This window comes from Osmerus mordax, chromosome 23, assembly GCF_038355195.1.
Source record: "Osmerus mordax isolate fOsmMor3 chromosome 23, fOsmMor3.pri, whole genome shotgun sequence".
NCBI classification, from domain to species: domain Eukaryota; kingdom Metazoa; phylum Chordata; class Actinopteri; order Osmeriformes; family Osmeridae; genus Osmerus; species Osmerus mordax.
Window position 1 is genome coordinate 2,671,311 of NC_090072.1, and position 26,693 is coordinate 2,698,003.

At 47.0% G+C, this 26,693-nt stretch overlaps 3 protein-coding genes and 1 non-coding gene across 6 annotated transcripts; 1 reads left to right on the forward strand and 3 right to left on the reverse strand.

Moving 5' to 3' along the window:
• Positions 1-28: 28 nt before the first annotated feature.
• On the reverse strand, positions 29-14,696 carry intu (inturned planar cell polarity protein). 2 transcript variants are annotated; one of them, XM_067261198.1, is made up of 17 exons: positions 14,497-14,696; positions 13,166-13,758; positions 12,261-12,346; positions 8,307-8,519; positions 6,607-6,725; positions 5,807-5,896; positions 5,514-5,591; positions 5,023-5,206; positions 4,579-4,632; positions 3,653-3,715; positions 3,243-3,464; positions 2,952-3,044; positions 2,414-2,830; positions 2,219-2,313; positions 1,589-1,778; positions 1,218-1,357; positions 29-482 (listed from the first exon to the last, which is right to left on the reverse strand). In XM_067261198.1, exons 1-17 carry the CDS (start codon positions 14,649-14,651, stop codon positions 371-373), a joined length of 2,904 nt encoding a protein of 967 aa, XP_067117299.1. In that variant the 5' UTR covers positions 14,652-14,696; the 3' UTR covers positions 29-370. The 2 variants fall into 2 exon arrangements, with proteins under 2 accessions (XP_067117299.1, XP_067117300.1); XM_067261199.1 differs by lacking the exon at positions 1,218-1,357.
• A 1,504-nt stretch (positions 14,697-16,200) lies between these two features.
• LOC136932242 (small nucleolar RNA U3) lies at positions 16,201-16,415 on the reverse strand. Its single transcript, XR_010874541.1, has one exon. It is a non-coding gene; the product is annotated as a small nucleolar RNA U3 (small nucleolar RNA).
• Positions 16,416-17,676: 1,261 nt separating this feature from the next.
• trmt10b (tRNA methyltransferase 10B) lies at positions 17,677-20,668 on the forward strand. 2 transcript variants are annotated; one of them, XM_067261723.1, is made up of 8 exons: positions 17,677-17,825; positions 18,285-18,400; positions 18,913-19,046; positions 19,141-19,293; positions 19,407-19,485; positions 19,655-19,722; positions 19,845-19,968; positions 20,209-20,668. In XM_067261723.1, exons 1-8 carry the CDS (start codon positions 17,677-17,679, stop codon positions 20,355-20,357), a joined length of 972 nt encoding a protein of 323 aa, XP_067117824.1. In that variant the 3' UTR covers positions 20,358-20,668. The 2 variants fall into 2 exon arrangements, with proteins under 2 accessions (XP_067117824.1, XP_067117825.1); XM_067261724.1 differs by lacking the exon at positions 17,677-17,825 and having other exon boundaries at positions 18,339-18,400; positions 18,936-19,046.
• Positions 20,669-20,989: 321 nt separating this feature from the next.
• cxcl19 (chemokine (C-X-C motif) ligand 19) lies at positions 20,990-22,945 on the reverse strand. Its single transcript, XM_067261215.1, has 3 exons — positions 22,784-22,945; positions 22,287-22,422; positions 20,990-21,723 (listed from the first exon to the last, which is right to left on the reverse strand). The coding sequence occupies exons 1-3, from the start codon at positions 22,836-22,838 to the stop codon at positions 21,618-21,620; spliced, it is 297 nt and encodes a 98-aa protein (XP_067117316.1). The 5' UTR covers positions 22,839-22,945; the 3' UTR covers positions 20,990-21,617.
• Between the last annotated feature and the right edge of the window lie 3,748 nt (positions 22,946-26,693).

Here is a 26,693-nt window from a genome sequence, read left to right on the forward strand (position 1 = left end):
TCCATGTCTTTACAAATCCACAGTTGTCATGGCAATGTGGAGGAGGAGGAAGTCTAGAACAGTCATTTCCTGTGATCAGGCACCCTTCAGCAAGCAGCTCTGTGACACTTAGAATGTGTTTCCCTGGAGTGTCTCATCGGCCTTTTCTGAGGTATAAGCAGAGTAATCGGCTTTTCATTCACACACACACACATACTCTCTAGTATGAGAGTATTATTACTAAGTAATAATACGTAGTATTCAATCTTAAACCAACACATGATTCTTGGTCTAGAGAAGCCACACAGTAAGTGGTCATAAATGGAGGCTGGATGGAACAGGATGGGAGGAGGGAGGAATCAGAAGATAAGGCAAGATGGTGGTGTGTGTGTCACAAGGCCAGGCCGAAGGACAGTCTGAAGGCCATCTCCACCGGAATCTCTGCTACGGAATCGTGGAAACACACATAGAATTCCTGAGGGACGGGTTCTAGAAGCATCCGTCTGGAACACACACATGAAAACAAGCACGTGGGTTAGGACTGCTGATAGTAGTATAGGGCACAACAGCAGAGCAGCTACAGTGTAAGACACATAAACTGTAACATAGGTCCTACTATATCTCTCTCCACCTTTATTTAACTCCCCTCTTCCCCCCCCTTCTCTGTCTCTCCCTCTCTCTTCAGGCTCTACTCCAAAAGCAACACCAGTGAGTCAGACTAGTGCGCCACAGTACCATTAGTCATCTCTACATGGGACAGGCCAGCCACCCCAAATCCCTGAGCGAGCTACTGTACAAACCCCTCTATTCATATCACAGTCATAACTCAGAACGCAGAGCCGTACCAGGGCCACTCGACGGAGGGTAAGATAAACATCACCGTCAAACCTCTACTCGGTCACGTGGAGTGACAGAAACAGCTCAGTGTCCCCCCCACCTCCCACATGACACGAGCCAGACGCAGATCTAGTGCAGCTGACACAAGCTAGACCCAGATCTAGTGCAGCTGACACAAGCTAGACGCTGATCTAGTGCAGCTGGCATACAGTATCAATTAAACTACCTAGAGTTGAACCCACAACTATGCAAACCAAAAAATACCACGCATGCCTGGGGATAGGAGCTAAATAAAAGCATAGCACATATTAGTTTATGCCATTTAAAACGATTAAAGCGTTACTGAATCACTAGCTCCTAGCTTAGCGGGTTAGCTTGGTGTCCGTCCCTGCTGCACTCACCCTATGACCCAGTAGGTCATGGTGGGGGCGGGCCTCTTCTGGTCGGTCCAGTTCTCAGGTTTGCACTGGAACAGGACCCCGTGCTCCTTCACCGGGCCCAGCCCCGAGCCTCTCTGAGTCCTGTCTGCTCCACGCCGCCCCTGGGCAGAGCCAGGCACGGAGACACACACAGAGAGACCGGGCCAGGAGGTCACAGCCGAGTAATGAAAGACAAACAGATGTGTGCGTGTGAGTGTCTGTGTGAACAAGTATGCGTGAACAAGTATGTTTGTGCGTGTATATGTGTGTGTATATATGTGTGTGTATATGTGTGTGTGTGTATATGTATGTATGTGTATGCGTGTATATGTGTGTGTGTGTGCGTGCCTCACCCGGGGCGGCAGGCTCTGCTGGAAGGCGGCCCGTATGGACAGGCAGCAGTGGTGGAAGTTCCTGATGAGCTGAGGGTGGATGGAGCCGCTGAGCTGGGCCACCTCCCTGTGGGTGGGGGCGATAAAGATGCCCTGCACCGTCTCCATCAGCACGTAGTGGAACAGGGTGTTCTCCGCCCCCGACGTCAGCCTGGAGGGGGGTGGAAGAGAGGGGGTGGGGGAGGGGTAGAGAGGGAGGGAGAGTGGGGGTGGGGTAGAGAGGGAGGGAGGGGGGGGTGGGGTAGAGAGGGAGGGAGGGGGGGGTGGGGTAGAGAGGGAGGGAGGGGGGGGTTGAAAGAGAGGGGGGGGTAGAGAGGGAGGGAGAGTGGTGGTGGGGTGAGGATGTGGGTGAGGGGTAGAGAGGGAGGGAGAGTGGGAGTGGGGTCGAGAGGGAGGGAGGGGGGGGGTTGAAAGAGAGGGGGGGGTAGAGAGGGAGGGAGAGTGGTGGTGGGGTGAGGGTGTGGGTGAGGGGTAGAGAGGGAGGGAGTGGAGGTGGAGTGTGTTGCGTCAGTCTGGTGGAGGTCAGGGAGAGGGGGGGTGGGTAGACCTGGTCTGAGGCCGGGTCCCATCACCTGACAGTCTGGGACTCACTTCATGGTGTTGTACATCTCCTCCGTCTCCCTCTCCGTCAGGATCTTCTTCAGGGTGCCCAGGTAGAACGGGTTGGGGTGCTTCATCCTGGGGATCTGAGGAACCAGGAAAACCATCACAACCTGCACGTCAGAGCACCTTTTTACGTTAAAGAATCATATCGATAATTAGAGGGAAATTGGAGGACTTTAGGACCTTGAAGATGCCCCCGCTTCCTCCGCTCCCGTCGGAGCCTCCGGACCCCAGAGAGTCTCTCCTGCCCCCTAGCTTCCTGCCCGAATCAGGGGTGGAGTGAGGGCTGAGCCCTGGCCCCGCCCCCCCCTCCGGCTGCCCCCCCTCGCTCCCACTGTCCGACAGACTCCTCTGGGGGCTGGGCCTACGGGTCCGCTCCCCGAACAGGCTCCTCCCCCTGCCGCCGCCACTCCCGGACGTCTTGACGGCGCCCGCCAGCTTGCTGAGGACCGGGGACGAGGCGGCCAGGCTGTCGAGGCGCTCCCTGGCGGCGGAGGGCAGGAACCAATCGGAGCAGGAGAGGCAAGGGGCTGGGGGCGTGGCCAGACGCTCCTCCATGCCCGCCTCCAGGCCCTCCAGCTGGAGCAGCGTGGCCTTGACCTGGGGTCAGAGGTCACATGACACACACGCTAGTCAGGGACGAGCTACGGGACTGGTAGACAGTGTTCGGGGTAGGAAACATTATGCTCGGGATGTTAGCTAGTTCCAGCAGCTGGCTCACCTGGTCGACGTAGACACAGTCAGGACCGGGGGAACCCAGGGCTGGGGAGGCACAGCCCCCCGCCTCCAGCAACACACACTGCATACAGTGTCTCTGGAGCCATCACACACACACACACACACACACACACACACACACACACACACACACACACACACACACACACACACACACACACATGGTGTTAGCAAGTGAGTGTCACTCGACATCATGTCCTCACTTAAGGGGCAAAACAGCTATGTAACCTATATCAAAAAGGTCAAAATACGCCTTCACAATAAAAGTCCTCACCAGCCCTACGATGAGCAGGAAGTATCGTCCGTGGGCCTGGAGGTAGCCCGGCCGGTGGTACTGGTCCCTGTCCTGGGCCCGGTGGCGAGGGAACACCTCCCTCCAGACCACCAGCTGCCCCACGCGCTGCTCTGCGGCCAGGGGCAGGAGGCAGTAGTGCTGGCAGTACAGACACACGTCCAGCAGGTCCTCTTTGGGGAGGTGGTTGGCTATCAGGTAGCCCTGGAAGAGGACGGACGCACACACACACACACACGCACAATCATATTTAAGTCTTGATTCATATCTATAATACGTTGCTGTCTGTGAGGCTGTTGGCTGTCAAATGTAGTCTGGGTTTTTGGGTGTCTGTAAGGTGTCTGTTTCTCACCTGGAGACCAGAAGTATGTGTGTGTGTGTGTAACACTCACCTTGTAGAACAGACACGAGCCAAGAGTCAGATACAGACGTCTCATGCCGTAGAAGTCCTCTGACTGTCAGAGAGAGAGAGGGGGGAGAGAGAGATAAAGTGAGAGGGGAGGGGGAGTTGCTGATTGGAAGTTTTATTTCAAGGGAGTCGACACATTTGGGACAGCTGCAGAGTCCAATAAAAGAAGGCGAAGGGAATAGGGGATCGAGCCAGCAATTAATATGTGCTAATCTCCGTAATCAATCTGAGAACGAAGGTCAGACATGAATTAATAACGAGTGAATTCCCTGTCTGCTGTGACATCTCAAGTCACCTGATCCCCACGCCTCTCTCGCTCTATTTCAGTCTTCCTTTCTAGTTCTGTTTCTTTGCGAGTCAGTTATTTTTTATTTCTCTCTTACTCTCTCTTTCTACTGAAATTCAGTCAGCTAAGGACGCAGGTATTGATGAGGTTCTAGAGCATGGCTGTCTCATTAGATATCCACACAGACAGCTCCAGGAATAGAATGGCGTTCTCCACGTAGCCCCACAAAGCCAGTGGGACATGTGCTGTTTCTGCTGCGGGTCAACAGGCTGGCAGGCCACGAGGCGTGGTGTGACATCATCTGATTGGCAGGCCACAAGGCGTGGTGTGACATCATCTGATTGGCAGGCCACGAGACATGGTGTGACATCATCTGATTGGCAGGCCACGAGACATGGTGTGACATCATCTGATTGGCAGGCCACGAGACATGGTGTGACATCATCTGATTGGCAGGCCACGAGGCGTAGTGTGACATCATCTGATTGGCAGGCCACGAGACATGGTGTGACATCATCTGATTGATCCAACTGTACTGCCTGGCAGACAGAAAACCTGTAGCTACTGGCTCTACGATGTAGCAAAGGAGCCTTGTACAGCTTTTAGGAAGTGTTCTCACGTACCATTTCTCCAAAATCAGACGATTCAAAGTCTGAGAGGACGCTATCAACCTCCATCTGTTGACAGAGAGAGAGAGAGAGAGAGAGAGAGAGAGAGAGAGAGAGAGAGAGAGAGAGAGAGACAGAAACAGAGAGATAGGGGATTATTTATGCATGAAAACCCAGGTACTTGAGACTTGAGAGTTAGACCAGGCAAAGAACAAAAGTTTGCGACGTTGAAGCAAAAAGAGACATTCTTGTGTGAATTCACACGGACAGTAGAGGGCAGCAAACACAAGTCCCGGCAGTTTGAATCATCTCCCACTGACTGAAACGTCCTCACCATCCGAGACCAGTATCCAAGCGCCCGTTGCCCTCACATTGTGACGCGAGTCAAACATGTATTCCTTGGCAGACAGGAACACATCATCTATTATGATGTCATGTCACGTGACGGGAGATCCAGACCTTGATTTCGGGGGGCAGGGTGAGCCAGCGGACCGCCGGCAGGCCGTTGAGGAAGAGCGTGGCGGAGACGTCGGGGGTGGAGGCCCCGGGGCTGTCGCTCAGCCTGGAGGGCTGGATCAACTGCTGGAAGAACAGGCAGAAGAAGTGGTCCAGCCTGGGGCCGTGGTCGGGCTCACAGAACGCCCTGGGGGAGGGGAGGAGAGGAGGAGAGGAGGAGGGGAGGATAGGAGGAGAGGAGAGGGGAGGGGAGGGGGGGAGGGAGAGGAGGGAAGGGGGAATATGGGAGGAAAGGAGAGAGAATGGGGGGAAGGTGGGAGAAGAGGGAAGAGATAAGGGGGCAGCAGAGGAGAAAAGAGAGAAGGAGAGAAAGGAGGAGAAGGAGGAAAATAAAAGGAAACGTTAGAAAGAATGTTAAAAGGTTAGAAAGAGACAGTTTTAATGTGGTTTGTCCAGTTCTTAATATAGCAGGGCTGGGACCAGAGAAAACACACCTGTCCAAGGAGCCGTGCATGACTTTGAGAGTTCTAACAACGCCCCCCACCACCGTCTGCAGATACAGCAAGGGAACTCTAGAAAACATGAGGAATCATTCCAGAATAAAGTTAGTCTGTCAGAAAACATTCGGATAAAAAAAAAACAGGCGTTCACACAAAACAGTCATCCAGTCATAAAATTGTTGGTTGTAGTCCAACGGTTAATGAAAGTCTCGACACCGAAGTAATAAACCAACTGCTATGTAAACAGCCAGTAAACTGAACTACAAGTCCCAGACATGAATAGCTACCTCTCAGCGGGGAGGCCAATGACCAGCAGGTTGTTACTTTCCTTCCAGTAGCCCACATGGACCAGGTGCTTTCTCAACAGAAGAGAGGAACTGGGGAGAGGGGTAGAGAGAGAGAGAGGGGGGAGGGGTGAAGAGGGTGATGGGGGCAGGGAGAGCGAGGGGAAAGGGAAGGGAGAGAGCAGATGAGGGGAGGAAGAGAGAGGAGGGTATGGCAGGAAGGAGAGGGGGAGAGGGGGAAAGGGGGAGAGGTGGAGAGGGGGAAAGGGAAGGGGGAGAGGTGGAAAGAGGAGGGGGGAGGCGCAGAGGGTAAGGGGATGGGGGGAGGGCAGAGTAGAGGAGGAACAAAGAAGAAAGGGGAGTAGGGGAACATAAGGGTAAGACAAGAAGGAAGGGAACAGGAGAGTGAGAGATGGAAAAGGGCCGTTAGGACAAGCAAAGCAGTCTGCAGTCTGTCCCAAACATCAAACATAAACACACACCTTTCATGGGGGCTTTAGATTCAGTGTGTGCGTGTCTCACGTGTGTGTGTGTGTGTCTCACGTGTGTGTGTGTGTGTCTCACGTGTGTGTGTCTCACGTGTGTGTGGGTGTCTCACGTGTGTGTGTGTCTCACGTGTGTGTGTCTCACGTGTGTGTGTGTGTCTCACGTGTGTGTGTGCGTGTCTCACGTGTGTGTGTGTGTCTCACGTGTGTGTGTCTCACGTGTGTGTGTCTCACGTGTGTGTGTGTGTGTGTCTCACGTGTGTGTGTGTCTCACGTGTGTGTGTGTGTGTGTCTCACGTGTGTGTGTGTGTGTTTTACCTGACTATCTGGCTCCCAGTGACGTTCTCCAGCATGTCACACAGGGTGAGGAAAATCCCTCTCACCCCCTTCAGCTGGCTGGAGGCCTCCGATGCTGGGTACTGGTACAGGATCTCCTGCTGCACGCACGCACACACACACACACACACACACACTCAGGGCATGGTCTCTGTGTTGTCTGTGACATTAGTATTCCACACAGGGTGCTGTGGTCTTTGAAGGGTGAAGGGTGGAGAGCTTTAGACGGAAGCAGAGGGACAACATGTGAATGTAGAGAGAGCTTTTCTGCCATGGAAACTGGACAGAGGCACGGAAGGCTCGCTGTGGCAGACATTCACGTTTGAAATCTCACACACACACACACACACACACACACACACACACACACACAGCTTGGACCACCAGTGCACATTATAACCCAGTGGTTCCCCAAACTGTTACCACACCGCCTGCACGGATGTGTAGGATCTGAGACATGTCCTGAACACTTAAAAAAGAAAAAAAGAAAAAAAAAGACCTGGTCACAACCTGCTTTCATGCCTAAAGAAAAGTCTCTCCCTCTCCCAGTCTACAATCAGTCTTCTGAAATCAAAGCTTCTAAACTGGTCCACTGCCATTAGCAGCACCTCCCATCTCACTGGTGTGGCTCCGACACACACTCTCTCACAAACACACACACACATATACACACGCACAGGAGCGCAGTGAAAACATCAACCTCTAATTGGCCGGCCACAGAGGAAGGTATAAGAAGCTGCTGACTGCGTCTGGAATGAGTGGCGCTTCACCACAGAGACCAGCAACAACACAGGCCTGGATTAGCCCTTCCATCCAATGCAACTGGACTAGGAAGTTAAAACGTCTTTAAGAGGAACAAGGCATTCAATGGTTACGGTTTTATGGAAGACAATGTTACTGTTAAGAGATTTATTTTCTACTGGGGTGTTTCCATTGCAATTCCTTGGTGCCGGTTGCGCATTGTCATTTTGTTTCTCTCCTGGGTATGAATAAAGTTTATTTAATTGGATCAATAGATCTTTTACAGTCAGGACTCTCTTCTCTCGTTTCTTTCTCCTAAGCTCTGTTTTCAGTTATAAATACCCACAAGGCTTTGGAGGCAGACCAGGGCAGTAGTTCTCTCCAGAGTCTGCTCTGTGTCAAGGAGAGGAGAGGTTGCCAAGCTGTGCTGTACAGTTGCTGTGCTGGGCTAAGGGGTTTTCCTGCTGCCTCCCACTCCTAAAAATGCCATTAATCTAAACACAGATAAGAAGTATTTGATCAATTAAATACTAACAGACTGCATGTGATTACATGCGGAAAGAGTACAATTGGGTGCGTACTGATTGACGGCATTTATGGTGCTAGCTAGCCAGCCTACAATGTCTAAAAGATATTGGTGTTAAACAGAACGGTTCTCGAGGTAGGAATTACCTTCCCAGTCATGCAGCCTCCTTTTTTAAACGTATTTATTTGTTGGCCTTTTGTCAGCTTTATTGTTATTAATTATTATAATTATTATTATAAATTATTATTATTTATTTATTTATTTTATAGGACAGTTGGAGTCAGACAGAAAAGCAGGGAGAGAGGGGGGAAGACATGCTGGAAATGTCCTTGTTCGGATTCGAACCCAGGCCCTCCTCCACCCAGCAGCCTCCTTTAAGCCCGTTTGAGTGAACTACCCCTTTAAGCCTACTTACCTCCTCCAGGGGGGAGTCCGAGTCCAGTTTGAGTGACAGATACATGACGATGTGAGGGATGTGACCTATGGACATCTGCAGCTCCGTGGCGTCCTCCCCCCAGAGGAGCCGCACCAGCTGGCTGACCTGGGGGCCGGGCCTGGACCTGGGGGGGGAGGAGGAGCCTGCGGGAGCCCCCTCCGCTGGGCTGGACGTCTCCAGGGTCAGCTTCACCTGGGTGGAGGGAGGGAGGGAGGGAGGGAGGGAGGGAGGGAGGGAGGGAGGGAGGGAGGGAGGGAGGGAGGGAGGGAGGGAAAGAGAGTGCGAGGGAGGGAGAAAGAGAGTGCGAGGGAGGGAGAGAGTGCGAGGGAGGGAGAAAGAGAGTGCGAGGGAGGGAGAAAGAGAGAGCGAGGGAGGGAGAAAGAGAGTGCGAGGAAGGGAGAAAGAGAGTGCGAGGGAGGGAGTGAGAGAAAGACAGATAGAGATAGAAGATGAAGAGATAAAGAGAGAAAGTGAGTGTGTGTGTGTAATAGGAGCAAAGCGAGAGAAAAAGTAGTTAGGGGTAGACCAGCGAGAGAGCAGGGGGATAAAGACCGAAAGGGGAGGGGCGGGGGGGGGGGGGGGTGAGGAAAGGGAAGGAGACAGAAGGGAAACGTTATCCAACTAGAGCCTCATCAACTAGCCATCGCCAGTCTCTCCACTGCACCACAGTCATGACCACACCGAGTTCCTGCTCTCAGGCCCTGCGGAGCCACGGCTGTGGGTTTGGCTGTCAGGCAGAGGGTGTGTGTGTGCGTGCTTGTGTGTGTGCGTGTCTACGCGAGGAGGGATAGTGCTGGGCTATGGTCTCCTCTGCTGGGTGGAACAGGGATCATTTCCCTGTGAGCGGCAGCTTAATCCATCGTCATTACAGGACTAGCGTCCCTCATGTGGCTCTTTTAACTTTTACAAGTTTGGCTGGGTGGTAAAGGAAAGCCGGAGGGTGTGTGCGTGTGTGTGCGCGTGTGTCTGTCTGTTCTTAGTTGTAGAAGAGACTGCATGGCTGAGTATTTGTGAGTCGGTTCTCTCATTTCAGACTCTCCCCATGCTGTCTCTCTTCCATTCAAACACAAAAGTGTGTGTGGTCAAGTCCGGCTCACAAGAGGGCCCAGTCAGACATATGGTCAAAGACTCGTATTTGTGACATCGCGTTTCGGTCTGCGCACTCCCGACACCAAAATTGACACACACACACACGCACCTAAACTCCAACACAGGCAAACCTAAACCCCAACACACACACACCTAAACCCCAACACACACCTAAACCCCAACACACACACACCTAAACCCAGACACACACACAGCTCAACCCCAACACACACACACACGTAAACCTCAACACACCACAAACACACCTAACCCCACACACACTCTCCCTCCCCTGTAGGCACACACACATCCAAACCCACACAGCAACACTGACACTGCTCTGGCTCCAGCCAGCAGACTGTCAACACCACTGGGGCCTAGCAAGAACTCCTGGTTGATGGTAATTAGGGGAAATCAAGACCAGAGACAGCAGATGTGGGCCTACAACTCAGCTGTGACAGTTTATACACAGTCCATACCAGTAGGACCAGCCGTGGCGACTCTGTATTACAGTATCAACATGCACAACACAACTGTACAAGAGTACAATTTGTCCATTTTGCGCCAAATAAAACCTGTCTCCTGTTGTTCCTCTTTAGCGTCGGGACATTATCAGGAAGTAGGGGAAGGAAAAGGTGAGCCCCTCTCTCCGACAGGCCTGTGAAGACAGAACGGACATTCCCCTGGATCCATTCCCCAAGTCTAAGGATCCATTAACCTCTCTTTCCCAGTCTTCGCATTCATCCACCACCCTGGACCAGTACCAAAACCAGAACCAGGATGTCTCTGGGGCCTGTCAGCAACGACCACAAGCCAGCGCTACCCACGCCACAGTGTCAGGCGCCAGACCTGGGCCGGCAGCCATCTTGGACGCGGAGGAAAGAAGGGATGGAGGGGAGGGAGGGGGAACAGTAGTCTGCTTTTACTGTAGAGGAGAAGAGAGATTAGGAGTCTCTGTAGCAGTAGGTCTTTTCTGTACAGTCAGATCACGTTTAATATAATACATCTGTCAAACACTGTGGGTACTCGTTGATTTGAGTTAATCTAGTACGGTGGGAAATCAAACGATTATTCGGTGTGTGTTTGGTTTTTATCCAGGTTTCAACCTCCTACACTGACTGGCTATCTCTCATACTTATGTGAGAGCAGATTGTCTGTTATTCATACAATACTAACTTAGACATTACTTCTTTCCAGGGTAAGGGAGATATTTGTTTACAAGTAAGGACTTCCTGTATATTTTTTTCCCGAAGCCTCACGCAAACAACCTCATGTAACACATCCTAAACAACCTTTTCTGGAAACGACTATTTTGGAGAAAGAAATAAAAAAACTCCATTCCCTCTGTGGGTGCAGCGATCCAGTTCCTACTGCTGTCTCACTAACAGCAGAGCTTTCTCTCGTCATAAATAACAGGGATGTGGTTAAGGCTGGAGTGTGCTCTCTGTAGAATTCCACTCCGCTGAAGTCAGTGTGGCCGGGTGGAGTGAAAGCGACCGAGTGCTGGAGAAAGAAAGTGAGAAAGAGAGAGATGAAGAGATGAGAGTTTGAGCGATGAAGGCAAGAGAGAGAGAAAGAGAGCGAGAAAGAGCATGTGCTCAAGCGCTGTGCCTGAAGCACTGTGCCTAATGGACGTTCCAGTGGACAATGGACGTTTGCCCTCAGTGAGCATGGTGGTCTGTCCTAATTACAAACAATCCTTCCTTCCCTTAATTGCTACTGTCTATACTCTACCTGGGAGGCCTGAGCTAAAACACACACACACAGAGTGTATTTCAACTCTGAGTGTCTCTTCAGCCTTTGACATATATCATCTTTGACATATACCTTCTTGGTCAGCTTGTTTTTCACCCACATCTCTCTCTCCCTCCCTGTCTTTCCCTTGTCCCTCTCTTCTCCCTGGAGTATAATTTGCTCCCCGGCAACGTCTTCTAATCAGCTGCTGTCTCCCCGCCGCCACGGCGTAATGGCCGTCTTCCTCTGCTTCCTGGACGCGTCTCGCCGCGGTGCTCGCCGCCCGCAGAACGCCAGCGCTCCCGCCGGCGCTCTGTCATTTACGGATTCCTGATCCCTCAGAGGCTCCGCCCTCCCCACGGAGAGAGAGGGGGAGAGAGAGGGAGAGAGAGAGAGAGGGAGAGAGAGAGGGAGAGAGAGAGAGAGAGAGGGAGAGAGATGGAGAGAGAAAGAGAGGGGGAGAGGGAGAGAGAGGGAGAGAGAGAGGGGGAGAGGGAGAGAGATGGAGAGAGAGAGAGAGAGAGAGAGAGAGGGGGAGAGGGAGAGAGAGGGAGAGAGAGGGGGAGAGGGAGAGAGATGGAGAGAGAGAGAGAGAGAGAGAGAGGGGGAGAGAGAGAGAGAGAGAGAGAGAGAGAGAGAGAGAGAGAGAGAGAGAGAGAGAGAGAGAGAGAGAGAGAGAGAGAGAGAGAGAGAGAGATGGTGCGTCCCGCCACGTTCAGTAAGACGATCAATGGGTCATTTTTTTTTTTCTTGGAAACTGATGCCGTCCGAGCGAGCACTGAGGTGCTGATTGGTCCTTACTAAATGTGTTTTCTAGTGCCGAGAGAAACCAACGGTGAAGGAAATTCGCAGGCTGGATGTCTATATTCAGCAAGACCACGTGTGCAGTAGGCCTACCAGTAGTCGCAACAAAAGCTGAAATATAATGAAACACCCAAAAGTTTATATTTACATGTATTCATTTAGCAGACGCTTTTATCCAAAGCGACTTCCAAGAGAGAGCTTTATATTTGTGAGTGTGGCTCTCTACCTTTAGATTATGATTGAAAGAAACCGAATGGCAGTCGGAACACTGAGTGGTGTGCCGTACAGTAACTAGAACATTCTCACCTGTGTGGGTCCGGGGATGCAGGACAGAACCCTCTCTATGTTCTCTGAGGACACTTCAACGTCATCCACCGCCACTAGAACGTCACCTGGGAAACAGAGAATCGTGGGAATAGGAATGATTCAGGGAATGCATGGTATTACAATATGACATCATGCCAAAATTTAGCAATCACGCATGGGAATCTATTTCTGATACAGAACGTAGTGAATACACGTAAATACGTGATTTTGATTTTATATTTATTTTCTGAAAGACAGGATTTTGCCAGGCTATGTACAGCCTTGACTTGCCCTATCTCCTCAACCTAGATTTCAACCTGAGTTATTTCAGGTATTTAACAAGCCTAATTGTTTTAGCATGGCACAGTCAGCCTTGATGAAAGCTCCTCTAAACACTAACTCATGTGGATATGCGTTTGTGGTTTAGCTCAGTTAGAATTCCTTGGGTTTGTCTGGAACACCAGCACAAACCTCAGCCTCAAAACCATTAAGGACTTAGTCTTTGAAACACAAGTCTACGGTTACACCGAATTTATGCCTTGCATTAGGAAGGCTGGGCCTTAGTCCTGACCTTCATGACAACAGCAACCGTAGCTATAATAAGCTCTTAAGTCATAATACAGAGTAATATTAGATCCATTACATGCAGTAAGCTTGGTAAAGTCTATTGTCCATAAAGAGAAAAAATGACCACTGTACTGTATTTCATTACCAGGCGAACTATATATATATGGTTATATTATGGCTATATATTTAACAAAGCTAGAATAAAAAACTATGGTAAAGGTTGGGATTCTGTGTCACGGATAAGAATAGCAGCGCTCTACTTGGAAGATAAACGACCGTTGCTACATTCGATTCATTCAACACAACCAGCTTCAGCAGAGCAGAGGGTCCTCTCTCACCGATGAGTATCTGTCCGCACCTGACGGCCGGACTGCCGGGGACCAGGCCGTGCACGCCGATCCTCTCCTCCCCGCGCCCCCGCACCGTGTCCCCCTGCTCCGCCCCGCCCCAGCCGGGGCGGTGCACCACCCCCAGCAGCGCCTCCAGCAGCCCCCCTCGCTCCGGGGGCGGGGGAGAGGATCCGCCCAGCCGCTTAGGGTTGAGGTAGACGCACGCCTCTTTCAGGTGCTGCTGCCGGACCGTGACCCCCGACCTCTGGCCCGCTTGGTTCTTCAAGATGGACGCCGGGTGCGAGTCTCTCCCGTCGCCGTCTTTCCCCCGGCGCTGGGAGGGCCGCCTGGTCCTCCTCAGGATCCTGGCCAGCTTCTTGAGGCCGTGCTCCCCTTTGGTCCCCGACTCGGGCCGCTTCTTCTTCTTCTTCTCCTCCGTGATGATCTCCGCCTCCTTCTCGCTGAAGCGAACGTGATTGGTGGAGAGCCCCTGATTGGCGGAGGCCTGGGCCAACGCGGCCTCCTCCTCACCCTCGCTCAGCTCCAGGTAGAAGAGCTCCCCGTTCTCCTGGACGTCGTCCAGCCATTCGGGTTCCAGATCGCTGAGATCACCAAGAGGAAGGGGAGCATTAGAACTGAGAGAACGAAGGGGGGGAGGGGGGGCAGGGCAGCAGGGGGTCATTGTGTGGTTTATGTTTCAAACCATGAGGCTTTTACACAAAATTGCATTTTAGAATAGATAGAGAGAGAGAGAGACAGAGAGAGAGAGAGACAGAGAGAGACAGAGAGACAGAGACAGAGTGAGAGAGGCCACAATCAAATCTTGGGCCGAGAAAATGCTTTAACACTGCAAAAAGTAGAGTTAAAATTTCAACCAGGCATCTTTTTTTCTCCTCCTTCATTTCTCTAATTATGCCATGCCAACCCTGCGGTACACTCTTGGAAACCACATCCATAAATTCACTGAGGATGGTGAACAGCATATAATTATTTATGAAGGTTTGAGTTTCCAAATTGGAAACAGAAACACATTTACCCAAAACTCGAAAAAAAAAAATATATATATTGAGAATGAAACTATGGCGGTACATTGTTCTCTATTTCCTTTGGTTATGTTTCTGCTTGTAATCTTTAATTTAATTTAACAACAACGTCAAGTCTCAAACTCCAGTTGTCAAATAGCTTACAGATAGGCTACGAATCTGGGGATGCATTCTTCCAATAGATCAACAACATTATTGGATCACAATTTGTCTACACCCAGTGCCACAACTAACACCTTATCATAACGAGATACGGATCCTGGTGGAAATGTTTAAGTGTTGATCAAGAGTTCTTACTCAGAGTAGTCAAAGCCACTGAAACTTGATGATGTGGATTCACTATCGCTCCCGTTGTCATGCTCACCACCACCCTTCCTGTCCTCGCTCTCCTCTCCCGCGGGCTCGCTAGCCTCAAACGTTCCAACTGATCCGTGAAACTCTACAGAGGCCATTATTTACTTTGCATAGGTGGTGCAATAATACATAAATCCTCTACATCCTCTGTTTGTCAACTTTTACTTGGATGAGCATTGCCATTCTCTCGCCATATTGTCTCCATACGGGTTCCCTTGCTGTGTCATGTGACGCTAAATACCCCCATATGATTGGTCAATCGTTGCGTTGCCCCTGACAACATAGAAGCTTTCCGTCTGCTGGGGAGTCAACAATATAGAGTTGCAACACAATTACCCCTATTCTGAACACCTAACGTACATGCAATGAAACAACTGACTTTTCAGTAACTTAATAATGCAACTAGCACTCAACAAAACTGTCTCCTAATTCTGCCTATGCCCACTTTTTGCTTCTTTACTACCAGCCTAACAAAACAGGGCACTTTACAGACAAGACGCAACTTTCTCACGGTCAGTTTAGTAGCGTCAAAGTAATTTTGCATAATTACAGATAAATAAAACTAGATATATACTGCCAAATGAACATCTTATTTGAGTTTTAGACGTTGTTAATAGAGAATTTTCAATCGAGCGTGCTTCTCTGCAAAGATGTGCGCTCGAGCCCTCCCCTCTACTTGCTAAGTGCACGAGGTCTTTAAATCCCCCCTGGCATTCGGTGCTTGGAAACAAAGTAGTCTGAAAAAAAGTGTGATGAATGCTTTCCCAAATGAAACACAATCTTTCCAAAGAAAAGTAGCAACATTGTTACAAGAGTATTCATTTACTGAGTAAATTATGTCTGAATATATGGGTATACCGACCTGTACAATAGCACACTGCGTATGGAATCAAAGTCGTCCAAATTCTTTGAAAATGATCCTCCATCTATGGCGATGTTAAACATTATTTATGTCTCAGCATTTATGCTTAGTCAACTCCATAAAGTATTTCTGGACACGGCTCTCAAACGGTCGAGGCACGTCCATCCCAAACTGCCGTCAACGCGTAGTGATGAGAGACAGTTGGATTCCTTGACGGTCGTAGGCATAGAGAAAACTGTCAACTCAAGAGTTCAGTCAGAATGCAATTGCGGCTGGTCTTAGAAGTAGAGAATTCGTTCTCGGGTCAATCACTCACATGGGGCAGGCAGCTCCGCTCCAATATCTTTTGAAGACGAGAAAAAAGAGGTCCCAAATTACTTCTCCAGACCACCACAGCACATGCTTGTAGACTAGTCTGAGCCAGAGGACGGGCAAGACGGGGCAGACGAACGCCATCTACTGCTTAAAACTCCGTATGTCCTCAAATGCAGCACACTATTTAGCATTAGACTGAAGTCACTTTGGTGAAACAACGCTTTCAATAAGACATATGTGCAAAAGAAAAATGTAATAGAACTTATTTAATAATAATTCAAATATAACTTTAAATTACCTGCACATAATTTAGATGAAGCACGTTGCTGCATCGATTCACATTTGTATGTAGCCTATAATCTGTGATATATTGTTGGGCTATCTTAAAGCCACGATTGTATCATTATGTACTAAAACGATTTAATGTATAAGTAGCATATAAGACAAATGATATTAACAATGTGACGATAACCACTCTGATCGCACAACTTCCCTCCAGATTCCCAAATAGAAATCAAGAACGGTCATCAATAGTAGAGAAACTGAGTAAACTCAATCTACTCTACCAGCTTCGCGCTCAGGAAGATGTACCTCTACTCATCATCGTGGTTAGCGAGACCAAACTTTTTAGAAACACATTTCGCAAGTAAAGTACTATAGAAATGATCCCTGAAAGTATAGTCTTGCCGGCACAACGTGCCTGGATCACGTCTTGTATCGCGACTATGTCATTCCCATTCACGGTTACTGAATTTAAATTTCATAATATAAAATATAAAGAGTACATTTATCAAAAGGTTGTGTCTAACTGTAAAAGAAACAAAATACTTTGCTGTCAACACAGGTGATTCAAATGAATGCCTCCGAGATCATATATAAAGTTCATTTTTATCAAATACCCATAATGCCATCTGTCTTATGCTAGTAAGCATTTAAGGTTAACTCTTGGATCTCTGCAATCTCTGGAATTAAACAAATACATTATTGAAAAAATTGAATAGAGGAGTTAACACAAAGACAATTATTTAATTAGAATGCAATTTGGAAAGGGAGTTATGGTTTTAAGAATATTGAGAGCTACAAACTAGCATTGCTAGCATTCTCAATCGTGTATCAGTTGTATACGTCCTACTGCAAAAAAGGGAAGTTTACAGGTTCCGAGTTTCCATACTACATACCAGGATATAAACGCAATTTTGGACACACTCATCAATTTAATTGAACATTAAGGGGCCAAATAAACAATATTTAGCAGAACTGTGACATTTAAAAATTGAAAGTAACTTTCATTGCAAACTTTCGTTAGAATAAAATAGCTAATGAGTGAGTAAAACAAGGACCTGGACATGACACGTTTATACACACATTTATACGGACAGTTTTAACTAATAGTGTCCTTAATAACCAAAAATTAATGAACACTATACTGTTACTACATTCTCACACATCTCAGAGAAGTGGCTTGGATGAAGTCGCTAAGAACCGGTCGCTAGTGCCCTCTCCTGGCATGCAGATGCATGTCAGACCATATACGTCATATATGTGCGCCATAGCAATAGTATTTATGTCCATATTCCTGAAGAAGAACATTTAAACAGGTTGGCTGTTTTCAGTCGTTAATTCAAAGTTACGAAAGCAGACACATTGAATTACAAACGTTCACACTGATACATAATTAAAATGATTAATATTACTACGGCTGATGGGGGCATATGATGTAGAGTTTCTGCCAGATAGGACTCAATTAACAAGGAGCCGGGCTAGCCAAGTTAGCCATCGTCACACTATAGAGGCTATACAGGGCTTGACATCAAACTAGGTGGAGATTCACATGATTAAAATTCAAGTATGATTTGAAGAAGCTAATATCATTGTTGTTGCTCGCTTGTATAGATGGCAGTAATTCAACTAGACTGTGCCGAGGACAACCACTGGATAAAAGTGAAATGAATGCAATACTTCACATACGCCACACAGACAAATTCCACACAGATTCTGTGATCACAGATGAGCTCTGTATGCTTCACATCGACCTAGACACAATCGAAGAAGACAGGGAGCCTAACAGAGAGAAACAAACAAACTCAGAACAATCTGTAAGTTCAGCCAGCAAGCTGATCTTTCCTTCACTGACAAAAAGCTGTTGTCCTTAGTCCGTATACTGGACTGTGTAGTGTACAGTACTCCATCAGGGGTTGTGTCTAAATGTAATCATTTATAAGAGCAGTTATACACACTATCATCTACATCAACTTTGTATTCTTTCCTGAATGACGAATGTACTTTGCTTTGATGAAAGTGTATGTGCGACATTGATTCTGGGTGCCTGATCTTAATGTGTCTGTCTGTGTGTCCTGTCTGTGTGTGTCTGTCTGTGTGTCCTGTCTGTGTGTCCTGTCTGTGTGTCTGTCTGTGTGTCCTGTCTGTGTGTCCTGTCTGTGTGTCTGTCTGTGTGTCCTGTCTGTGTGTCCTGTCTGTGTGTCCTGTCTGTGTGTCCTGTCTGTGTGTCCTGTCTGTGTGTCCTGTCTGTGTGTCCTGTCTGTGTGTCCTGTCTGTGTGTCCTGTCTGTTGACCAGAAAAATGTCCTCAGGAAGCAGCGAAATTGGGAGAGGAGCCTGGCGTCGAAAAGGAGCAAAAGGCGTGATGAGAAGACAAAGAGGAAACAGAACCGTGAGCAGGAAGGAGGGATGAGGGAAGAGGAAGGAGGTAGTGGAAGGAGGGAGGGGGGAAGAGGAAGGAGGTAGTGGGAGGAGGGAAGAGGAAGGAGGTAGTGGGAGGAGGGAGGGGGGAAGAGGAAGGAGGTAGTGGGAGGAGGGAAGAGGAAGGAGGTAGTGGGAGGAGGGAGGGGGGAAGAGGAAGGAGGTAGTGGGAGGAGGGAAGAGGAAGGAGGTAGTGGGAGGAGGGAAGAAGAAGGAGGTAGTGGGAGGAGGGAGGGGGGAAGAGGAAGGAGGTAGTGGGAGGAGGGAGGGGGGAAGAGGAAGGAGGTAGTGGGAGGAGGGAAGAGGAAGGAGGTAGTGGGAGGAGGGAAGAGGAAGGAGGTAGTGGGAGGAGGGAAGAGGAAGGAGGTAGTGGGAGGAGGGAAGAGGAAGGAGGTTAGGGTTGCAGGCTGAATGTTCTGTATGGATGAAGCTCAGTGTTGTAGGTTTAGCCATGCGTTGTTGTTGTTGTGGTTTAATAAACAGGCACTGATGTGGACAACCCCCAGTTTAGCAAACGTGTCACTAAGGCGATCACCAAGGAGCGTTTAGCAGAGGCACAGACTTCGGGACCCAAACTGTGCTTAGACCTTAGCATGACAGACTACATGTCAGACAAGGTAGGTGATTGATCCACCCGTGAGCAAAGCTGAATCAGTAACAGAATCAAATCAGAATCAATCTGACTTCTGATACGTGTTGCTCTTTTCCCAGGAAATAAGCCGCCTCGCTAGTCAGATAAGGAGGCTGTACGGGTCCAATCGTAAGGCAACTCGGCCCTTCCATCTCTACCTGGCAGACCTGAGCCAGGACAGCCGATTGTACAGGGAGTGTCTCAGGATGAACGATGGCTTCCATAACTACGTGGTGAGTAGCTTATCGGCTCCAACACCTTTGAGGTCCCCACAGACAACTGATTTACGAATTCTTCCAAAAGACTTCTATTTCACGTCACCTAGATATTGTGTTTTGTCTCTCAGATGGACGTGACCGAGGCGAGCTGCCTGGACTTGTTTCCTCCTGAGAACGTGACCTACCTCACACCAGATGCTGAAGAAGGTGGGACTGCAGTCTACCATGGCTGGGATGGAGTGTAGAACACTGTGGGAAAGTGAGATCAATGTATCGTGGCATTATGTAATTTGTCAAAACCAGACATACACACAAGTTCTAGATCTATGGCTCAGTGACGCCGGTCTGCACCAACGTGGCTTCCCTTGTGTTTCAGCCTTGGAGAGAATAGAATCGGACAAAGTGTACGTTCTCGGTGGTCTTGTGGATGAAAGTATTCAGAGGGTAAGAAACTCCATGTTTTAGAATGTGAAGAATTCCAATTTAACTGACAATTGTATTGACTAATCCTGTCTTGTTGGTGATGGATTGATCAGATGTTCTTTCTACTGTGTTTCCCCCTGTAGAAGATCACTTACATGAGGGCCAAGGAACTGAATGTGAGGACAGCAAGACTGCCCATAGATGAGTACATGGTGAAAAAGGAAAACCCCAAAAACTTTTACTCAAAGATCCTCTCCATTAATCAAGGTTAGTATGTGAAAGTCTGTTCCTCTCCACACGTTTTATGAAGACACTTATATTAAAGGGCCACCTCCTCAGTTATAACAGAAAAAGAGCAGCCTCACCCACATTTGAAAACAAACCTACGCCCCAGGTTAAAGCAATTATATAGTCATTCAAATACAGTCATGTCTTTGTCGCTATCAAAAATGCATGCTTGAGGCTGGAGTTTTTGAAATCTCTCCTCTCTCTTCTTCCTGTCTCCAGTGTTGGACATCTTGTTGACGTTAAGAGACACTGGCAGCTGGATCAAAGCTCTTCAGGCTTGGTTTCCCCCAGGGAAGGGTTTTGCTGTCGCACCTGAGGCGGCCAATCATTCCGTATCAGGGCAAGACATGAATGTCACGTGTACATAAGTTTCAGTATTTTTCATTGTTTTTGGTTATGAACGCAGTACGAAAATGCTACTGGTAGTGGGTTTTGCAATTGAGTTTTCTCGTACGTATATTTACTTTTGCATGACCGTGTGCATGCACATATATCTGCACTGTCATTTGCAGCTGGATCTCCAGTACTGTTGAGATGCCTGACAGCTGAGATTGTAGCTTAAATTTTTAAGACAAAATGTAGGGCCCCTTTACAAGTGCAGGACAGATGTGATATAAATTGATTTGTTAGACGCTAATTACAGTTGATGTTTTTTTTTAAATTGTATTCTTGTTATATTCTGTGCATCTATGTTGTTTGAAGGATTTTAAGTATTTTTAAAAAAATCCACTGGATGGAGGCTAAAAATGTTTTGTTCTATAAAGTTCTGTTGAAATAATCAATCACTGTGTAACTGGCTGATAGTTGTTGCTAATCTAATTTAAATGATATTAGTTACCTCAGTTTTGTACTGGTCATATTGAAATGTGGTAAAGTGACCTGGCAGAGTACTCTGACAGTGCTAAAGAAGATGATCCAGTTTTCAGTTAAAAGTCTTCAGGAAGGAAAGGCCTGTGTTGTTTCATATAGTTGCTGGTAAATCATTGATGACAACAAGCAGTTAAGTGACACATCACAGTTTAAGAACGTATAGGGTATAGACACAGCAATATACAGTATACACATATACAATTTACATATACAATAAAAAAATAATAATTTAATTACAGGGTAGTTGATTCGGTGTTCCTTGTAATCAGCTCTGTGAGGGGGAACATGTCAGGAACAAATAATAGTTGTGACTTGCTAAAGGCAGATATTGAAGGTAAGGAGTAATTCTGAGAGACAATTATGATGATAGTCACAGCCCTTGGCGTTTACCAGAGTATGGCACTTTGTTTCAGAAATATAAATGTAAAGTTATGAACATGCATAAACAAGTATGTATATTAATAATAGATTTAAGGGCTTTCCTACATACACTACAAACACTAAAATAAATGTAGATGCCTGCACAAGCCACATGCCAGATCCGGGTCAATCACTGCAGTAAAACAAATGCATTATGCCCAGCAGTGCCAGCTGTGAGTCAAAACAAGTGTACCTCAAAGTGTTTCATCTCTGTCAATGACCTTTAAACCGGCACATGTGAAATATGAAAGCATGTGTGAGCTACTACCACATCACACAGGGTTAGACAGTCCCCATGGATGGAGTTAGAAGCCCTGCAGTGGGGGGTCCTGATGTCTTCACCATCTTCTCTTGGCCTGTTTTTCCACCACAAAGCGGGTGAGCCTCTTCACCCAGTGAGTGTCAGGGTCCAGACAGATTTTCTCTCCTCTTGCAAGACCAGCTCTGAAACACAAACACAAACTGTTTAAGACACCTGTTGCAGTTACAACTTGCAGTACAACAGCTGTGTCTCGTAGGAGTGGTGCACATCTGAACGAGCCAAATTATAAATATTATCAGGACTGTTTACATGAACATTCATGATCATTTGTTAATAACTACTGTATGAAAAACGGGATTTACACAATATCTTGACTAAAAGTGATATATTTACATTACATTTAGTCATTTAGCAGACGCTCTTATCCAGAGCGACTTACAGTAAGTACAGGGACATTTCCCCGGGGCAAGTAGGGTGAAGTGCCTTGCCCAACGACACAACGTCATGTGGCATGGCTGGGAATCGAACCAGCGACCTTCTGGTTACTAGCCCGATTCTCTAACCGCTCAGCCACCTGACATGCCCATATATATATATATGGGAGAAGGTGTAGATTAGTGGTTAGAGCACTTGGTTGCAGGTTCAAATACCCCCTGTACTTTATGTTACTTTGGATAAAAGTAACATAGAGTAAGTAACATAAGATAAAACTTTTAAGCTGTAGAGTATCACCGTGGTAACCTACATGACTTCTATGTTTTGGCAGTGAGGTCCACTGGGACGAATCTCTACGCTTCGTAGGCTGTCAGGAGGAATAACTCTGGTCTCCAGCTTCACACAGTGACAGTGCTGGTTGTAGTCTCGGCCGATTGGCGGCATACCTGGGGAATCAAACACTCATATTACAACAGCATTGAGATGTAGTTATGGGACTGGGTTCTAAATGGAATCACATTTTTATGAAACTCCTAACTCTGTTCCTTTATCATCATGTTGCAAAACACTACTGCTTTTGAATAATACTTCCTTATACAAAATCGTGATCTAAAACCAGTTGAGGAAATTTTATTCACAACAGGAACACAGTTTACACTGTATAACAAAGTACTACTAGGACATTTACATGGATGGCCAATAGTAAGCCGAATTAGTTGAAAAAATACTTAGCTTTTCAAATTAAATTAACAATAAAGTAATGAACTACGGTATAATCTGAAATTGAATTTGTTGTTAAGGTCTTACCGTTGCCAAGGGTGAAAGAGATGGCCACCAGAGCCAGCAGAAGACAAGTCTTCATGGTGCGCGCACCGTTCAGCCAAGAAGAGAATGAAGGTGGTGATGGTGTTTCTTCAGATCTTACCTTCGCTGTTCTGAAGAAACACAGAGCCACTTCACTTTTTATACAAGTCCTGATCACATGCTCATCACAACCTCAGGGATCTCTGCAAAAGTCCTATATACTGTGTGTGTGTGTGTGTGTGTGTATCAGAAGGCAGTCATGAGACAGGGAGTTCAGGGGCAGTGCAGGGGCCTTCCAGGAACCGTTTATCTTTCATGTTATTCCTCTGGACAGAGAAACTATCGTAATTCATACAAACAACATCATATGTTTGTGACTTATTTTGTGTCATAATAACCCAACACAATTTGGCCTAGAGGGGAGCCTAATACCAGGGTTAATTGTAGACTACAGTTTTTCGCTGAATGTGGATGTTTAATGGTCCTCATTAGTGTTGTTATTATTATAAAACTTTCATTGACATTGCTGTGACTCCAGCATCTGGGGGGTATTCCAGAAAGCAGGTTATGCAACATAACCGTGTAAGTTAACCCGCCAGCTGATTCACAATGTTGCAGCAACCTACTGGCAATGTTGCTACAACGCTGGGTGTCAGCTGGGGAGTTAACTTACCTGGGTATGTCACATGACCTGCTTTCTGGAGTACCCCCCTGATGGAGGACGATGAAGTAGTGCAGAAATCGTTGTCAACAAACGACAGAATGGAACACTCAGTATGACTCAGGCTACACAGCATCAGGAAGAAAGAGGAACCGTGCGTTCTACAAAGTCATGTGACACGTGACTCCGCAATCAAGGCGCTCAGTTCCCAAGAGGGCCGGAAAATTAATCTTATTATTTCTAAACTCATTACTATAGACTGTGATGGATGGTTCACTCAATAATTTGCAATGATGATGGATTAATTTATAGTCAAAACATTTACATATCAGGACAAAAACACTTTTTTATGAATAATAATATTGGTGTTGGATTTAGACAAATAAAAAATCTGTCCAAAGTGCCCAAGTACAAAATGTATACGTTTTCACAAGTTTAAAAACAAAGAACTCCATTGCCAATATGAGCAGCATACGTTGGAGGTAACTTTACAGGCAGCATGTCACTACAATGATCCTGTGATTTGAGTGTGTTCAGCTGTAATAGGAAGGATGGTGCTGGTGTTAGTAACTTTCGACTGTCTTCTCTTCAGATGGCTGTAGGAGAAAATCAAAAGGTCACTCTCAGTTATTGACCTTAAATTGGTGCTCAAAAGATGAGAACAGTTTTTAAAAAGTCTTTGAAAAAGTCTTTACCTTTTAATTTTCTTGATCAACATTTTGGCAAAATCCCCAGTTGGCTCCAGACACTCTGATTCTCCAGTTATCAGTTTGACACTGTTTTTCGATAAATAAAAATAATTGTGTTGAGAAGCGAGACAGAGCAACAGAACACAGTGAAGAAATCTGAGCATTCAGTTGAAAGTTACAGTGGTGTTAGACAGAAGACGTACTCGACTCTAAGTACTTGTGCACAGACCGGTCTGACAGGAGATATCAGAATCACAATTAGAAAGGGGTTTTAATCGCCCTGAAACTTGCACAGACAAGGAATTTACTTTGGCAGGAAGGTGCATACATTCAACATAGACTAAACATTGAGCACCGACCGACCGACCGAGTCTGCCATCATAGCCCCATCTTTAAAAATAAAAGATGATATGATATGATGATATGATATGGGACTGTGTTGTCACAAGTACAGTGACAATCTCACCTCAGATTAGGATGCATCTGGAGTGGTATTCACAGAAAGAGTCATTTGAATTGTGTTGTCTTGTGCTCTTTAACTCACATGACTTCCTTCCTGGGACAGTGTGGTCGAGGTGGGTACTGTCGAATTGCAGTTATCCTTTTGGTGTTTAGTGGTGTTTTGCGGGTGCTAGCACAATGGCAACGAGGTGCCTTCCTTGCCTCTGCTAGAGGAGAGAAGAGGCGAGGAAAAGAGAGGAGAGGGAAGGAAAGAAGAGTAAGGAATGTTAGGAGTTTGAGGGGGAGACAAAAAGAGAGGAGAGGAAAAGAGGAGGGTGGAGAAGGGAAAAAGAGAGTAGAGGGGAGAAGAGGAGGGTGGAGAAGGGAAAAAGAGAGGAGAGGGGAGAAGAGGAGGGTGGAGAAGGGGAAAAGAGAGGAGGGGAGAAGAGGAGGGTGGAGAAGGGGAAAAGAGAGGAGATAATCAAACATGAGTTACGACTGGACTCCCTGATGAACCCACATAGAAGACAGTGTAGAAACACCCAGTACCTCCTGACATGGAGATGGCTATGCCGACCAGTAGAACAATGGAGAAGATCACTGCTTTCATGATGGTCTTCACTTGACATTTAATTCACAATAAGATGTCCCAGACCGGATCCTATTTCAGAAAACTCTTTGAATTGTTTCTTCTGGTCGGTGGGAGTTGTATGAAGACAGCCTGTAAGACTTCAAGTCTGGCGTGACAGCAGTTCTGCAGCTGCTCTCCTCTCTTCTTCTCTCCCTGTCTCCTTGATGCGTGGGTCTGCCTGGAGGAGGTGCATTCTGGGGCCCTTATACTCCCTGCTCTCTGAGTCTCAGCAAGTTTCAGGGTTTCCAGAGAAAAGTGATTGCGTCATCCATTCCAGTTTAACACCCATGTTCCACCCACCCAAAGATGTGGGAAAATTCTTTTTTGTCTTTTTTTTTTGTTTGCACTGGATAAAGAAAGCTGAAAAATTGAAGTGTTGTAATGTCATTGTGATAAAACAAGAGGATTAAGTCGGCAGCTGTATTAAATGTATGTTTCATAGAGTAGAATTGAGGCCTCAGCGATGGAACTTGATCTCTGTGAGAGGAATTACAGGTTTTTCTTTTTGTTTAGTAAGAACAACACAATGGAGTATGTTTAAACTGGTCAGTTTGGAAAACAAGCAATAATATTTAAAAAGAGCTATGATAATAATAAAAACTAATTGCATAATTTCTGTTAGCGTGAATGTTGTGTGTGTTTGAGGAGAGGGAGGGTTGAACTGAATCAGAAAGCCTATAATATAGACTTATAATATCACCACTACTGTATGATGAAGGAAAAACTTTTGCATTATTATCGTGAACCATTTATCCATACAGAAACCTTATAGTGTCAGGGCAGTAAATAGAACAGTGAATCCTGTCTTTCCTATGAAATGAGCATCATCATTTCTCGCCAGAGATTCATTCGAGATTGCCTATATGTTTGCCCACTCTCTATTCTAAAGCATAAATCTGCAGTAGAAGACTGATTTGCCTTTCTGTTGATCAAGCTGCAGCTTGTCTGCATATCACATCACATGATGCTGATGCAAATCAACTGTCACCGTTGGATTCTTGTCCTTTCAGAACTGGCTTGTTAGACCCTGTCCCTATGCTCACGTTATCGACATCAACAATAGAAAAGTTTCCACTTCACCCTCCATGCCCCCATTTCCCAGCAGTAACTAAGGCATCAGACCTGTCCTCAGTCCCAGACCAGCCGTAGGTGAACCCAAGTCACCTAAAGGAATAAAGCCAATGACAGATTGTTTGACTAACATTTGACTCCAAGTGCAAGTGAGAACTTGAACCAAAGAACATTCCAAACATTACTTGTTCACTCCTAATTAAGTTGTGGTCACTGTTCACTTTCCTGTCTGTAAGTGAATATGAACCAGTACCTTTCGTTTGTCCTTGTTGAATTTATATTACATTTATTATGATTTCGTCCAGTGACTTACACATAGAAAAAACAGCAGAAAATCAAGTATCAGAAGTGCATAGTGCAATTGTTGTCCATTTGGTGTCTCCATTCCATTTTAAAGCTGAGTCCCATGTAGACATGCTG